Source organism: Oncorhynchus mykiss, chromosome 1, assembly GCF_057628025.1.
Source record: "Oncorhynchus mykiss isolate SJ-2025 chromosome 1, ASM5762802v1, whole genome shotgun sequence".
Lineage (NCBI taxonomy): Eukaryota > Metazoa > Chordata > Actinopteri > Salmoniformes > Salmonidae > Oncorhynchus > Oncorhynchus mykiss.
Genome location: NC_143022.1, coordinates 66,237,241 through 66,253,360, shown reverse-complemented (window position 1 = coordinate 66,253,360; position 16,120 = coordinate 66,237,241). Strand labels below are relative to the sequence as shown.

General features: G+C 40.7%; 1 protein-coding gene across 5 annotated transcripts in view; it reads right to left on the bottom strand.

Moving 5' to 3' along the window:
- Window positions 1–16,120, bottom strand: part of LOC110526678 (cytoplasmic polyadenylation element-binding protein 3) — a 64,826-nt gene that overhangs the window by 43,054 nt on the left and 5,652 nt on the right. For all 5 annotated transcript variants that reach the window (XM_021607830.3, XM_021607839.3, XM_021607846.3 and 2 more), the window contains exon 3: window positions 1,358–1,442. In XM_021607830.3, coding sequence (XP_021463505.2) covers window positions 1,358–1,442 — 85 coding nt within the window. The remainder of the gene's footprint in view (window positions 1–1,357; window positions 1,443–16,120) is intronic.

The following is a 16,120-nucleotide window of genomic DNA, read 5'->3' as shown; positions in this document are numbered from 1 at the left end:
GCGGCAGCACGCCTCTCTGAAGGCAGCCACACGCTGTTGACATGAGGAAGGGGAGTAAACAGTGCTGGGCCAGGAATGTGGAACCATCCTCTTCTCCCCCCCCCCCCCCCCCCCTTCTCTCCTACAGGGGAACATTTTCAGGAGAAGTCTCTGTCTCCTCCCCCTAGTTCCAGTGAAGTCGAGCCTGCCCGGGACGACCTTTGCGGTGATAAAGCAATCCTCTCCTGACACAATATTGAAAAACCGAATCTATGCATCAGAAAGCAGCAGGCTAAGAAAACAACACTGAACATGACAGTGGGCAATAGGCCAACAGGGATCTGAACGCAATGGAGTCCGTTTTCATAATAGGCATATGTGAACTAACAGAATTATCTCAAGTATTCTGAGTCTGTGACATATAATGTGACAGACATGTGTTGTTCAAAGAATTTGGTAGGTCTCTCCATTACAAAACAAGATGTTGCTTTTCACAGTGAACTCTCTATGCTCAGATAATGATAGATATATAATAAGGCATTGGAATAATTGCGTTGATAGTTCTTTGTATCAAATAATCTCTACGCCAGTCTTTAGACTTGCATTTTACTTGTATGTTCCCAGCAATCCAACAGACACATTTGAACCCATTTCTTTGACCCCAAATGAGTTTGAATTAATGTTATGGTCATCCGGCAGAAGAGGAGAAGCCTGTAAGGGGTAACATTAGCTCGGGTTCATACCAATTTCACTTCCTCCAACATCCTTCCTCCTAACTTAATAACAGGAACAAATACAATCTGACTAGAACCTTCACTGTGCCATAATGGTACCAAATAAAAGACCGTCAATGATTACGGTAGTAATAAATAAATGGTTCACGCGCAAACAGACAGAAAGGCACACAAAAGGAGGACACACACACACGTGAACAATCAATCAAAACATTGCAATATACCATGACACAGGTGCCATCAATATAAATATTTATTTACATGTGACCGACCACAATATTAACCCGGGAAACAGAAGCAAAAATGTAATCACGAGTATTTGATTAAAGTCAGTAGAAAATGCAGAAGCAGCTTGTAAGGAATATTTTAAAAAGCATACACCACACACAGAGTGCAAGAAAATTGTGTCCGATTTTGCAGGTTAGGCCAGTGATTAATTTATCGCATAAAATGTATGATCGTAAAAACTAGATTGTATTGGTGATAAAGGCAAATAGAACTTTATTGCCCTTTTTTGTTGTTGAAGCCTAAATAAAATAAAAAAAACAAGCGTGGATATATGAATATTCCTAACCTGTAAAATGATTCCTCCATATAAAAATCAGCGATACTCATTGGTGGGCCACCAGCAAGGTGTGGTTTACCTTTGTCGTGATCAGTCCTTATCATATCCATTAAGGAATTCTCCAAAGAGTGCAAGCTAAATGCATCAAAGGGCCGATTCCGGTCCTGCAAGAGAAGAGAGGGGTCAGAGGTTAGACATCTTATCTGTTGGTTATCAAAGTAGAGCACAACAACATCACTACGATTGGACACTGTGAAAGTTATTTAAGACTAGCTTGGAGATAACAGCGATTTTATTTTGATGACTTGTGAGAGGATAAGGAACACTCATCATCCACACAGATGCACAAAAACATACAACCATATCCATTTGTTGAAAGTTCAGCAGTGACCCTGATAAGGAGAGAGCAGGGTTTCAACTAAATGAGTGCCTCTTACAACTCTCATGCCCAGTCCAAAGAAGACAATCATAGACCATACTTCCTGATATTACACAGCATAAACCATGGGAAACTCGCAGATTTGTGTTGGTCTGATAGGAATGTAAATAGCAGAGGATTTCAAGAGTAGGGACACACCTAGAAAATCAAGAGTAGATGAAACTAGTGCCAAGAATGTTGTGGTTTGTGAGTGTGCTCTTTCCTCAAACCACTCAAGATGTTTCATTTCCGGAGTGGGATATTTTGAAGTTAGGAGTGTGTGTGACGAATCAGCTGATTCAGTTCTCCTGGCTAGCTGACCTGCCATGTGGCCACCCTCTGAACGAAAGTCCTGCATTGTATCGGGTACCCACGGTTAACCAGCCTGCGGTTAACCAGCAAAAAAATATATATACAAAATCAGCTGGCATGTGGAAAGAAAACATTCTTTCAACCTGTGGGTCAGCTCACGGTTCAGAACAATTATATTGCGGGTCGGAAACAATTTAAACCATTATAAAATGTTATTATTTTACAAACTTAAAAGCTTGTTGTGTTGCAAATTCCATTATGTGACTGGTGAGGCAGACATCTAGGCTACCAGCCACGCATGCAGTGGATCAGGGAACTGTCCTTTATTTGTGTGGTGCTGAAACGTATGTTTCATCCCCCCACGTGATAATTAGAACCCAAGTGTACTTTCCCTGGCAAGCCTAGCTCACGCGAAAATGGCTCACGTCGGCCTAACCGGAGAAATATGAAAAACACCATTGTGAAATTCCCAATTTTGGTTCAGAAGGACTTTGGAGTCATTGTGGAAAGGACAACAACCCGGTAGATGGCTACACAGCCAGCAAAAAGTGCAAGCCGGTATTTGTTTACGATAGGCTAATAAAGTTTATTATCAGTAAACCCATAAGAGTCTAAGCCGGGGGCTTCACAAAAGGTTCACAATTTATTTCTTAAAAACGGCAGGTTATAGTAATGATAATAACAAAATAACACCCTAAATAGTTCATTTTCATTCCTTCTTTTCAAGTTACATGTTTTAAATGTCACATGCACAAGTACAGTGAAATGCAGTTCTTGCAAACACAAAACACAACAATACAATAATCAATTACTAGAAGAAAAATAACACGAGAAATAAGAATAGTAAATATGAAATACACAATAAAGTAAGCATATTAGTGATGGAGGAAGATCGTTGAAGTCGGAAGTTCACATACACCTTAGCCAAATACATTTAAACTCAGTTTGTCACAATTCCTGACATTTAATCCTAGTAAAAATTCCCTGCGTCTTAGGTCAGTTAGGATCACCACTTTATTTTAAGAATGTGAAATGTCAGAATAGTAGTAGAAATAATTATTTTTTTCAGCTTTCATTTCTTTCATCACATTCTCAGTGGGTCAGAAGTTTACATACACTCAATTAGTATTTGGTAGCATTGCCTTTAAATTGTTTAACTTGGGTCAAACGTTACAGGTAGCCTTCCACAAGCTTGGGTGAATTTTGGCCCATTCCTCCTGACAGAGCTGGTGTAACTGAGTCAGGTTTGTAGGCCTCCATGCTCGCTTTTTCAGATATGTCCACAAATGTTCTATAGGATTGAGGTCAGTGCTTTGTGATGGCCACTCCAATACCTTGACTTTGTTGTATGCTTGGGGTCATTGTCCATTTGGAAGACCCATTTGCGACCAAGTTGTAACTTCCTGACTGATGTCTTGAGATGTTGCTTCAATATATCCACATAATGCTATCTATTTTGTGAAGTGCACCAGTCCCTCCTGCAGCAAAGCACCCCGACAACATGATGCTGCCACCCCCGTACTTCAAGGTTGGGATAGTGTACCTCAGTTTGCAAGCCTCCCCCTTTTTCCTCCAAACATAACGATGGTCATTATGGCCAAACAGTTCCATTTTTGTTTCACCAGACCAGAGAACATGTTTCCAAAAAGTACCATCTTTGTCCCCATGTGCTGTTGCAAACCGTAGTCTGGCTTTTTTATGGCGGTTTTGGAGCAGTGGCTTCTTCCTTGCTGAGCGGCCTTTCAGATTATGTCGATATAGGACTTGTTTTACTGTGGATATAGGTATTATGTACCTGTGTCCTCCAGCATCTTTCCAATGTCCTTTGATGCTGCTCTGGGATTGATTTGCACTTTTCGCAACAAAGTATGTTCATCTCTAGGAGACAGAACGTGTCTCCTTCCTGAGTGGAAAGACGGCTGCGTGGTCCCATGGTGTTTATACTTGCGTAATATTGTTTGTACAGATGAACGTGGTACCTTCAAGCATTTGGAAACTGCTCCCAAGGATGAAACACTTGTGGAGGGACGCAATTTTTTTTCTGAGGTCTAGGCTGATTGCTTTTGATTTTCCCATTATGTCAAGCAAAGGCACGGAGTTTAAAGGTAGACCTTGAAATACATCCACAGGTACACTTCCAATTGACTGAAATGTCAGTTAGCCTATCAAAAGCCATGACATCGTTTTATTGAATTTTCCAAGCTGATTAAAGGCACAGTCAATTTAGTGTATGTACACTTCTGACCCACTGGAATTGTGTTACAGTGAATTATAAGTTAAATAATCTGTCTGTAAACAATTGTTGGAAAAATGACTTGTGTCATGCAAAGTATGACTTGCCAAAACTATAGTTTGTTAACAAGAAATGTGTGGAGTGGTTAAAAAACGAGTTAATGACTCCAACCTAAGTGTATGTAAACTTCCGACTGCAACTGTATGTAATGCCTTAGATCACTGTGCCACTCAGGTGCCCCAGTAGAATCCGTCCATCATTTTCTACTCAATAGGTGCTATAAGGCCTACATTCATCTGATCTGAATCAAAGTTCCTAGCGAGTTGGAGGAGGGAAGGGCATTGAGGAGTTCGCTCCGTATGGATTTCAGCCTATAAAGTTTAGGGCCATTTGGTATATATTTTGGCCCAGACTAGAGCTGATTTAGTGAGCTTATTCTGGCCCACTTCCTGGTTCATTGATGGAGAGACTGTTCCAATACGGAGCCTGTTTCGATACTAGTGACCTTAAAAATGATCTACTAGAATGTCTCTGATTCTATCATAAAAGCTTTTAAATCGTAGGTGAGTGAGTAAATCAGCAAGTGAGGGAATGACAGGGTCTAGGCAGGTAACGGAGTGACTTACAGTGTGCGAGCAACACAGGAGTTCAGGCTAGACCTAGCCCTTGGCAGCTGTGTCCTGTGAGTCCACTGCCCTAGCCGTGGGGCCACATTGTTTGCACAGCAGTGCTATTGTCGTGCATTCGGCCGGGCATTCAACAGCGTTATTCCCCCCTCCCTGGATCCGGCACTGCCGTGGCAGATAAAAATCTGCCCACTTGGTACAAACGGTAAACACTTAAAATGCTGAGCTTTTCATTCCGCTCCCCTCTTTTTCCACCACCATGCACTCTTCTGATCCTAAACACAGAGAGTGAGGGGCATCATTCACAGTCAGTGGGGGGGTTCATTAGGCCGATAAGAAACGCTCATTTTACTTTTCCATGGCAAAACGTTTTGCTACGTTCTGCCTTAATGAGTACAACATTGAGGAGATACCCACCACACACAGCATCTCCTCTGTCAGACCACTCCACTACTGCTTTTAGTGTTGTGTTAATACACCACATAGGATATCCAGCATGTGGGATACAGACTACCTGCCATTGTACCTGCTCCCCATTCTCAAAATTGTCTCTATACATCTGACCCGTAATCAGGATATGGCTCCCGAGTGGCGCAGCGGTCTAAGGCACTGCATCTCAGTACAAGAAGCATCCCCGCAGTCCCTAGTTCGAATCCAGGCTGCATCACATCCGGCCGTGATTGGGCCGTGATAGGGCGGCGCACAATTGCCCCAGAGTCGTCCGGGTTTGGCTGGGGTAGGCCGTTAGAAGGGCCATTTGACAAAAAGAAGGAGAGTGATGGAGTGCTGCATCAGATGACCTGGCCTCCACAAATCACCCGACCTCAGCCAAATTGAGAAGGTTTGGGAGGAGTTAGACCGCAGAGTGTATAAAAATCAGGAAACAAGTGCTCAGCATGTGTGTGAACTAGTTCAAGAAAAGCATTCCAGGTGAAGCTGGTTGAGAGAATGCCAAGAATGTGCAAAGCTGTCATCAAAGTAAAGGGTAGCTACTTTGAGGAATCTCAAATATATTTAGATTTTCTCCATACGTGTTATTTCATAATGTCTTCACTATTATTCTACAATGTAGAAAATTGTAAAAAATTAAAAATAAAAACCCTTGAATGAGTAGGTGTGTCCAAACTTTTGACTGGTACTGTGTATATAATTTAGATTTTTTTTCCATACAGATCTACTACACATTTTCAAGGTGAAAGATATATACAGTGCCTTGCGAAAGTATTCGGCCCCCTTGAACTTTGCGACCTTTTGCCACATTTCAGGCTTCAAACATAAAGATATAAAACTGTATTTTTTTGTGAAGAATCAACAACAAGTGGGACACAATCATGAAGTGGAACGACATTTATTGGATATTTCAAACTTCTTTAACAAATCAAAAACTGAAAAATTGGGCGTGCAAAATTATTCAGCCCCCTTAAGTTAATACTTTGTAGCGCCACCTTTTGCTGCGATTACAGCTGTAAGTCGCTTGGGGTCTCTATCAGTTTTGCACATCGAGAGACTGACATTTTTTCCCATTCCTCCTTGCAAAACAGCTCGAGCTCAGTGAGGTTGGATGGAGAGCATTTGTGAACAGCAGTTTTCAGTTCTTTCCACAGATTCTCGATTGGATTCAGGTCTGGACTTTGACTTGGCCATTCTAACACCTGGATATGTTTATTTTTGAACCATTCCATTGTAAATTTTGCTTTATGTTTTGGATCATTGTCTTGTTGGAAGACAAATCTCCGTCCCAGTCTCAGGTCTTTTGCACACTCCATCAGGTTTTCTTCCAGAATGGTCCTGTATATGGCTCCATCCATCTTCCCATCAATTTTAACCATCTTCCCTGTCCCTGCTGAAGAAAAGCAGGCCCAAACCATGATGCTGCCACCACCATGTTTGACAGTGGGGATGGTGTGTTCAGCTGTGTTGCTTTTACGCCAAACATAACGTTTTGCATTGTTGCCAAAAAGTTCCATTTTGGTTTCATCTGACCAGAGCACCTTCTTCCACATGTTTGGTGTGTCTCCCAGGTGGCTTGTGGCAAACTTTAACCGACACTTTTTATGGATATCTTTAAGAAATGGCTTTCTTCTTGCCACTCTTCCATAAAGGCCAGATTTGTGCAATATACGACTGATTGTTGTCCTATGGACAGAGTCTCCCACCTCAGCTGTAGATCTCTGCAGTTCATCCAGAGTGATCATGGGCCTCTTGGCTGCATCTCTGATCAGTCTTCTCCTTGTATGAGCTGAAAGTTTAGAGGGACGGCCAGGTCTTGGTAGATTTGCAGTGGTCTGATGCTCCTTCCATTTCAATATTATTGCTTGCCCAGTGCTCCTTGGGATGTTTAAAGCTTGGGAAATCTTTTTGTATCCAAATCCGGCTTTAAACTTCTTCACAACAGTATCTCGGACCTGCCTGGTGTGTTCCTTGTTCTTCATGATGCTCTCTGCACTTTTAATGGACCTCTGAGACTATCACAGTGCAGGTGCATTTATACGGAGACTTGATTACACACAGGTGGATTGTATTTATCATCCTTAGTCATTTAGGTCAACATTGGATCATTCAGAGATCCTCACTGAACTTCTGGAGAGAGTTTGCTGCACTGAAAGTAAAGGGGCTGAATAATTTTGCACGCCCATTTTTTCAGTTTTTGATTTGTTAAAAAAGTTTGAAATATCCAATAAATGTCGTTCCACTTCATGATTGTGTCCCACTTGTTGTTGATTCTTCACAAAAAATCTTTATGTTTGAAGCCTGAAATGTGGCAAAAGGTCGCAAAGTTCAAGGGGGCCGAATACTTTCGCAAGGCACTGTATATATTTTTTAAATACACCTTTTCCAAATAACAAAATAATAAAATAAGTGCAGGACGCAGCCTACGAGGCAGGACGCAGCCTGAGATACTCTGGCAGGGCACTGTTGACCATGCCAAAGTCTAGGTTGAAAATGAAAGGAGACATGGCAAATGCCCTTAGGGCCCCTAGAATCAGGCTTGCAGATTCAGTGCCTATTCTTAAAACTCTACTGAATACTTTTATAAAGATGCTTGTAATGTATGATTTCAATTATCTTTTTTCATTCTCTTCCCTCCGGGTCTTTGTTTCTTCATTAGTACTTTTATTTTATGATGCGAAGCACATAGCGACTTGTTATGAAAAAGCAATACAAAGAAAGCTATTCTTATTGATTGCGTATGTCTTCACACCCCTGAGTTAATACTTGGTGGAAGCACCTTTGACAGCCATCACAGCTGTGAATCAGTGGTGGCAGCACCACGTTATGGGTGTGCTTGTCACTGGCAGGGACTCAGGAGTTTGTTGGGATCTAAATAATTATGAAGGGAGCAACGCCCAGTTAAAAAGTTTGAGGAAAACCCGCCTCTGTCTTCTGAAAACCCTGGGATAGTCTTATTTTTCAGCGGGACAATTACACAAATCTTAATTCCAAAGACACACCAGAATGGCTTCCCAAGAAGTGTTGAGTGTTCCTGAGTGGTCCAGCCTCAAGGCTTAAATATTGCTGTCCAACAATGATTCCCACCAAATTCCCTAAGCAATAAAGCAATGTTAACAAAAACAATAGATAAACGTTGCCCTAAGAGTCACGCAAAGTTGGTAGAAAATTGTTCAAAACAGTGGAGGATGCTGAGCGGAGGACGGCTCCTAATAATGGCTGAAACGGAGCGAATGACATCAAACCACGTGTTTGATACCATTCCACTCATTACCACAAGCCCACCCTCCCCAATTAAGTTACCACCAACCTCCTGTGATTCAAAATTATTCATCGCTGTAATGGCTGCCAAAGGTGCTTCCACCAACTACTAAACGCAATAATTTGTATTTATTTGGAAAATGTTCTAGAATTTTTATTTCACTTTGAAAATGTGCAGTCTATTGTGTAGAGGTGTAGGGAGAAAAAAAATCTCAATGTATTCCTTTTTAGCAAACTGTGAATAGTGTGTAGACTTTCACTAGCGACTGTACTGCATGCGTTGCCAGGCTAAGCTTCAGTGTATTAATCAAACCTCATGCATAACTAAAGTTTTATACAGAGCAACTTCATCATGGAGGAAAACTGAATTTACGCTAATAAAAAAAAAAACAGGCAGCCATCGAAGGTTGCAATGACATTATATTTACACTACTTCTAAGGACATGCACATATGGTTTACATACCAAATTTCTTGGCTCCATATCCATCGGTTCAGTTCCTATAGCCCTGATGTGATATGGTGCTATCTAGTGGTGTAGCATTGCCGACTTTGAATGAGGCAATTAAAATCACTGAAGTTCATTAAAGGCTAATTAGTTGAGTCTATATACCATGGTTCATGACAATATTTCTAGCATCTATTGGTACAAAGTGGCCATATTTTTTTCTCAAAACCATTAAAATCTAACAATTCAAACAAAACAAAAAAATCTGGAGTGAATCTGACGTATGGTTCATGAGGAGAAGATGATTGCAAGATTTTGAGCATTGGCATTACATATGCAAGAAATGAGTTGTTAAGAGCCATCTTGTTTTTTAAAGATATAATTACCAAATTCATTTTGGTTCGTTTTAGGGACATCCATGATAGCGATGACAAGTTAAGTTGATAGCCCACTGTGTAGTACATTTACAGTGGTTTAGATTGGCACGTAAAATCTTTTTTTGTGTGTCAATAACTCAGCCATCTTTTGAACAATCCCTTAGCTTTTCAAACTAAATCAAGACATGTACCATGGGCCTGCATTCCAAATTTGGTGTAATTTGTCATATGGTTCATTGAATAGTATTTTTAGCATAATCTACTGCATGGGGTCTCCAAAAGGTCAATCATGAGCTACCAGTACCTAGCAACCCACCTATGAGTAGCTCGCCAAACAATTCTGAAAGTACATGAAATTTTAACGTGTCATAAACAAATCTCAAAATGTATTAGACACTGCAAGTTCAGTTTCCAGCAATATTGCCCATCAGTCTGTGTGGTGGGCACATCTCTATCACTTCTTGCGTAGCCAGTTGATGTGATAGCCATCTTGGGGGTTGATAAATACTTTCCCCAAAACCTTCTCAATTAAAATGATAACTGCAAAGTAGGCTTACCTAGAAGAAGTACAGTTGAAGTCGGAAGTTTACATAAACCTTAGCCAAATACTTTAAAATCAGTTTCACAATTCCTGACATTTATTCCAAGTAAAAATTCCCCGTCTTTAGGTCAGTTAGGATCACCACCTTATTTTAAGAATGTGAAATGTCAGAATAATAGTAGAGAATGATTTATTTCAGATGTCTTTAATCACATTCCTAGTGGGTCAGAAGTTTACATGCACTCAATTAGTATTTGGTAGCACTGCCTTTAAATTGTTTAACTTGGGTTAAACGTTACAGGTAGCCTTCCACAAGCTTCCCACAATAAGTTGGCTGAATTTTGACCCATTCCTCCTGACAAAGCTGGTGTAACCGAGTCAGGTTTGTAGGCCACCTTGCTCGCACACGCTTTTTCAGTTGCGCCCACACATTTTCTATAGGACTGAGGTCAGGGCTTTGTGACGGCCATTCCAATACCTTGACTTTGTTGTCTTTAAGCCATTTTGCCACAACTTTGGAAGTATGCTTGGGTTCATTTTCCATTTGGAAGACCCATTTGCAACCAAGATAACTTCCTGACTGATGTCTTGAGATGTTGCTCCAATATATCCACATAATTTTCCTTCTCATGATGCCATCTATTTTGTGAAGTGCACCAGTCCCTCCTGCAGCAAAGCAACCCACAACATGATTCTTCCACCCCCATGCTTCACGGTTGGGATGGTGTTCTTTGGCTTGCAAGCCTCCCCCTTTTTCCTCAAAACATAACGATGGTCATTATGGCCAAACATTCTATTTTTGTTTCATCAGACCAGAGGACATTTATTAACCTGTTTGGGATAGGGGGCAGCATTTTCATGTTTGGATGAAAAGCGTGCCAAGAGTAAACTGCCTGCTACTCAGTCCCAGTTGCTAACATATGCATATTATTATTTGGATAGAAATAACTCTGAAGTTTCTAAAACTGTTTGAATGATGTCTGTGAGTATAACAGAACTCATTGGCAGGCGACAACCTGAGAAAAATCCATCCAGGAAGTGGGCAATCTGAGGTTTTTAGTTTTTCAATGCTTGGCCTATTGAAAACAGTGTCTATGGGATCAAATTGCACTTCCTAAGGCTTCCACTAGATGTCAACAGTCTTTAGATCCTTGTTTGAGGCTTCTACTGTAAAGGAGGGGCTCATAAGGGCTCTTTGAGTCAGTGGTCTGGCAGAGTGCCACAAGCTCATGACGCTCGTTCACATGAGAGTTAGCTCGCGTTCCATTGCATTTCTGAAGACAAAGGAATTCTCCGGTTGGAACATTATTGAAGATTTGTTAAAAACATCCTAAAGATTGATTCTATACATGGTTTGACATGTTTCTACGGACTGTAACGGAACTTTTGGACTTTTTGTCTGCACCTAGGGATCGCGCGTCATGAAGTTGGATTACTGGGCTGAACGAGCTAACAACGAGGAGGAATTTGGACATAAATGATTCACTTTATCTAACAAATCAAACATTTATTGTGGAACTGGGATTCCTGGGAGTGCATTCTGATGAAGATCATCAAAAGGTAAGTGAATATTTATAATCTATTTCTGACTAATGTTTTATTTTTTAATTTTTTTGACCCCCTTTTCTCCCCAATTGTGGTATCCAATTGTTAGTAGTTAATATCTTGTCTCATCGCTACAACTCCCGTACGGGCTCGGGAGAGACGAAGGTGGAAAGCCATGCGTCCTCCGAAACACAACCCAACCAAGCCGCACTGCTTCTTAACACAGCGCGCATCCAACCCGGAAGCCAGCCGCACCAATGTGTCGGAGGAAACACTGTGCACCTGGCGACCTGGTTAGCGTACACTGCGCCCGGCCCGCCACAGGAGTCGCTATTGCGCGATGAGACAAGGATATCCCGACCGGCCAAAGCCTCCCTAACCCGGACGACGCTAGGCCAATTGTGCGTCGCCCCACGGACAATTGGCGCGAACCCAGTCTCTAGTGGCACAGCTAGCACTGCGATGCATCGCATCACTCCTGTGTTCCAATGGCACGTTGTGTTAGCTAATCCAAGTTTACCATTTTAAAAGGCTAATTGATCATAAGAAAACCCTTTTGCAATTATGTTAGCACAGCTGAAAACTGTTGTTCTGATTAAATAAGCAAGAAAACTGGCCTTCTTTAGACTAGTTGAGTATCTGGAGCATCCACATTTGTAGGTTCGATTACTGGCTCAAAATGGCCAGAAACAACAACTTTTTCAGGTACTATTTAATGAAGATGCCAGTTGAGGACTTGAGGCGTCTGTTTCTCAAACTAGACATTAATGTACTTGTCCTCTTGCTCAGTTATGCACCGGGCCTCCAACTCTTTCTATTCTGTTTAGAACCAGTTTGCGTGTTTGTGAAGGGAGTAGTACACAGTGTTGTATGAGATCTTCAGTTTCTTGGAAATTTCTCACATTGAGTAGCCTTCATTTCTCAGAACAAGAATAGACTGACGAGTTTCAGAAAATGTTGTAACTGCCCATTTTGAGCCTGTAATCGAACCCACAAATGCTGATGCTCCAGATACTCAACTAGTCTAAAGAAGGCCAGTTTTCTTGCTTATTTAATCAGAACAACAGTTTTCAGCTGTGCTAACATAATTGCAAAAGGGTTTTCTTATGATCAATTAGCCTTTTAAAATGGTAAACTTGGATTAGCTAACACAACGTGCCATTACAACACAGGAGTGATGGTTGCTGATAATGGGTCTCTGTACGCCAATGCATAAATTCAATTTAAAAAAATAAAAAAAGTTTCCAGTTACAATAGTCATTTACAACATTAACAATGTCCACACTGTATTTCTGATCAATTTGAAATTATATTTTACGGACAAAAAAAACAAGAGCTTTTCTTAAAAAAAACAAGCAAATTTCTACATGACCCCAAACTTTTGAATGGTTAGTATATAAGCACAAGTCAAAAGTTGACACACCTACTCATTCAAGGATTTTTTATTTTTACTATTTTCTACATTGTATAATAATAGTGAAGACATCAAAACTATAAAATAACACGTATGGAAGCATGTAGTGCCCCCAAAAAAGTGTTAAACGAATCTAAATATATTTAATTTGAGATTCTTCAAAGTAGCCACCCTTTGCCTTGATGAGAACTTTGCACACTCTTGGCATTCTGTCAACCAGCTTCATGAGGCAGTCACATGGAATGCATTTCAATTAACAGGTGTGCCTTGTTTAAAATTCATTTGTGGAATTTCTTTCCTTCTTAATGGGTTTTAGCCATTCAGTTGTGTTATGACAAAGTAGGGGTGGTATACAGAAGATAGCCCTATTTGATAAAAGACCAAGTGCATATTATGGCAAGAACAGCTCAAATAAGCAAAGAGAAATGACAGTCCATCATTACTTTAAGACATGAAGGTTAGGCAACCCAGAAAAGGTCAAGAACTTTGAAAGTTGCTACAAGTGCAGTCGCAAAAACCAAGCGGTATGATGAAACTGACTCTGAGGACTGCCACAGGAAAGGAAGACACAGAGTTACCTCTACTACAGAGGATTTCATTAGAGTTAACTGCACCTCAGACTGAAGCCCAAATAAATGAGTCACAGAATTCAGAGTAACAGACATCAACTGTTCAGAGGGGACTGCGTGAATCAGGCCTTCATGGTCAAATTGCTGCTAAGAAACCACGACTAAAAGGACCCCAATAATAAGAAGAGACTTGCTTGGGGCAAGAAACATGAGCATTTGACCGGAGGAAATCTGTCCTTTGGTCTGGTGAGTCCAAATTTGAGATTTTTGGTTCCAACCTCTGTGTCTTTGTGAGACGCAGAGTAGGTGAACATATGATTTCCGCATGTGGTGGTTCCCACCGTGTAGCATGGAGTCGGTGCGATGGTGCTTTGCCAGAAACACCGTCAGTGATTTATTTAGAATTCAAGGCACACTTAACCAGCATGGATACCACAGCATTCTGCAGTGATACACCATGCCACACCATCTGGTTTGCGCTTAGTGGGACTATCATTTGTTTTTCAACAGGACAAGGACTCAAAACATACCTCCAGACTGTGTAAGGGCTATTTGACCGAGATGGAGAGCTGCATCAGATTACCTGGCCTCCACAATCACATGACCTCAACCCAATTGAGATGGTTTGGGATGAGTTGGAACACAAGAGTGAAGGAAAGTCAGCCAACAAGTGCTCAGCATATGTGGGAACTCCTTCAAGACTGTTGGAAAAGCATTCCTCATGAGAGCTGGTTGAGAGAATGCCATGAGTGTGCAAAGCTGTCAAAAGGTGGCTACTTTGAAGAATTTCAAATATATTCTGATTTTGTTTAACACTTTTTTTGCTTTCTACATGATTCCATATCTGTTATTTCATAGTTTTGATGTCTTCATTATTATTCTACAATGTAGAAAATAGTAAAAATAAAGAAAAACCCTTGAATGAGTAGGTGTATTTTGACTGGTACTAATATAGATAGATCTATTTATGACAATATTTGAGAACACAAGACAACTAATGACAGATGACACCATTGCCTGCTAGTCACAGTGAACATTCTTCTGACACCGAATCTGTAAATGAATGATACAGGGATCAGTAATAAGCAATCCCTAAGGTACGTCACAAATTCATATGTTTTCATTGAAAAACACTCTCCAAAAGCTGTCTGTGAGTCCTAATTTGGACATTGTAGTTGCAATGATTTAGTAACTAGCTGTTCAGGATTTGGGAGACAAAAGTTATTCACAGAACAACAAGTATCATCGGGAAAACTGTGCTGCAATGAGTTTAAAATAAGTTACAGAAATTAAGTGAGCATTGTTAGCAGTAGAGGGCGACCGATTAATCAGAATGGCCGATTACAAGTTTTCATAACAATCGGAAATCGGTATTTTTGGACACCGATTTGGCCGTTTTTTTTTTTTTTTTTTACACCTTTATTTAACTAGGCAAGTCAGTTAAGAACACATTCTTAATTTCAATGACGGCCTAGGAACGGTGGGTTAACTGCCTTGTTCAGGGGCAGAACGACAGATTTTTACCTTGTCAGCTCGGGGGATTCAATCTTGCAACCTTACACTTAACTAGTCCAATGCTCTAACCACCTGCCTGTCATTGCACTCCACAAGGAGCCTGCCTGTTACGCGAATGCAGTAAGCATTAAGTAAGTTGCTAGCTAGCATTAAACTTACCTTATAAAAAACAATCAATCCATCAATCATAATCACTAGTTAACTACACATGGTTGATGATATTACTAGTTTATCGAGCGTGTCCTGCGTTGCATATAATCGATGCAGTGCGTATTGTTCTTGCTCCAATGCGTACTGTCCTTGCTCCAATGTGTACCTAACCATAAACATGGTTATGCCTTTCTTAAAATCAATACACAGAAGTATATATTTTTAAACCTGCATATTTAGCTAAAAGAAATCCAGGTTAGCAGGCAATATTAACCAGGTGAAATTGTGTCACTTCTCTTGCGTTCATTGCACGCAGAGTCAGGGTATATGCAACAGTTTGGGCCGCCTGACTCATTGCGAACTAATTTGCCAGAATTTTACGTAATTTTGACATAGCATTGAAGGTTGTGCAATGTAACAAGAATATTTAGACTTAGGGATGCCACCCGTTAGATAAAATACCGAACGGTTCCATATTTCACTGAAATAATAAACGTAGGTATTCGAACCAGAGACCTTTCGGTTACTGGCCCAATGCTCCTAAATGCTTGGCTAGCTGCCGTATCTGACTCAGGGGGTTGAATACTTATCTAATCGAAATATTAGGGTTTTATTTTTCAAACATTTTCTACAAAGGTTAAAATAGTTCTTCCACTTGTACATTTGAGTAGTTTGCTGACAATTAATGACAAATAATCCCACTTTGTAACAACTAAATTTGGAAAAAGTAAAAGGCTGTGAATAGTTTCTGAAGTCGCTGTATCTTCATTAAATAATGCCTTTGTATCTGCTTTTTGAAAAAGGAGATGTCTCAGGCCCAGTGGTAGGCAAAATAGAAATGGGCAGATAGGATGGCATTTCATTGGTGTGTCTGACGTAGCTGTAGACATCAGAGAAGGCTGCGCTGAGACAGCACCTATCACTGACGAAAAGCACACATAACTCCTAGGTTATCTCCACTGCAGTCCCGGCAAACTAGGCATGG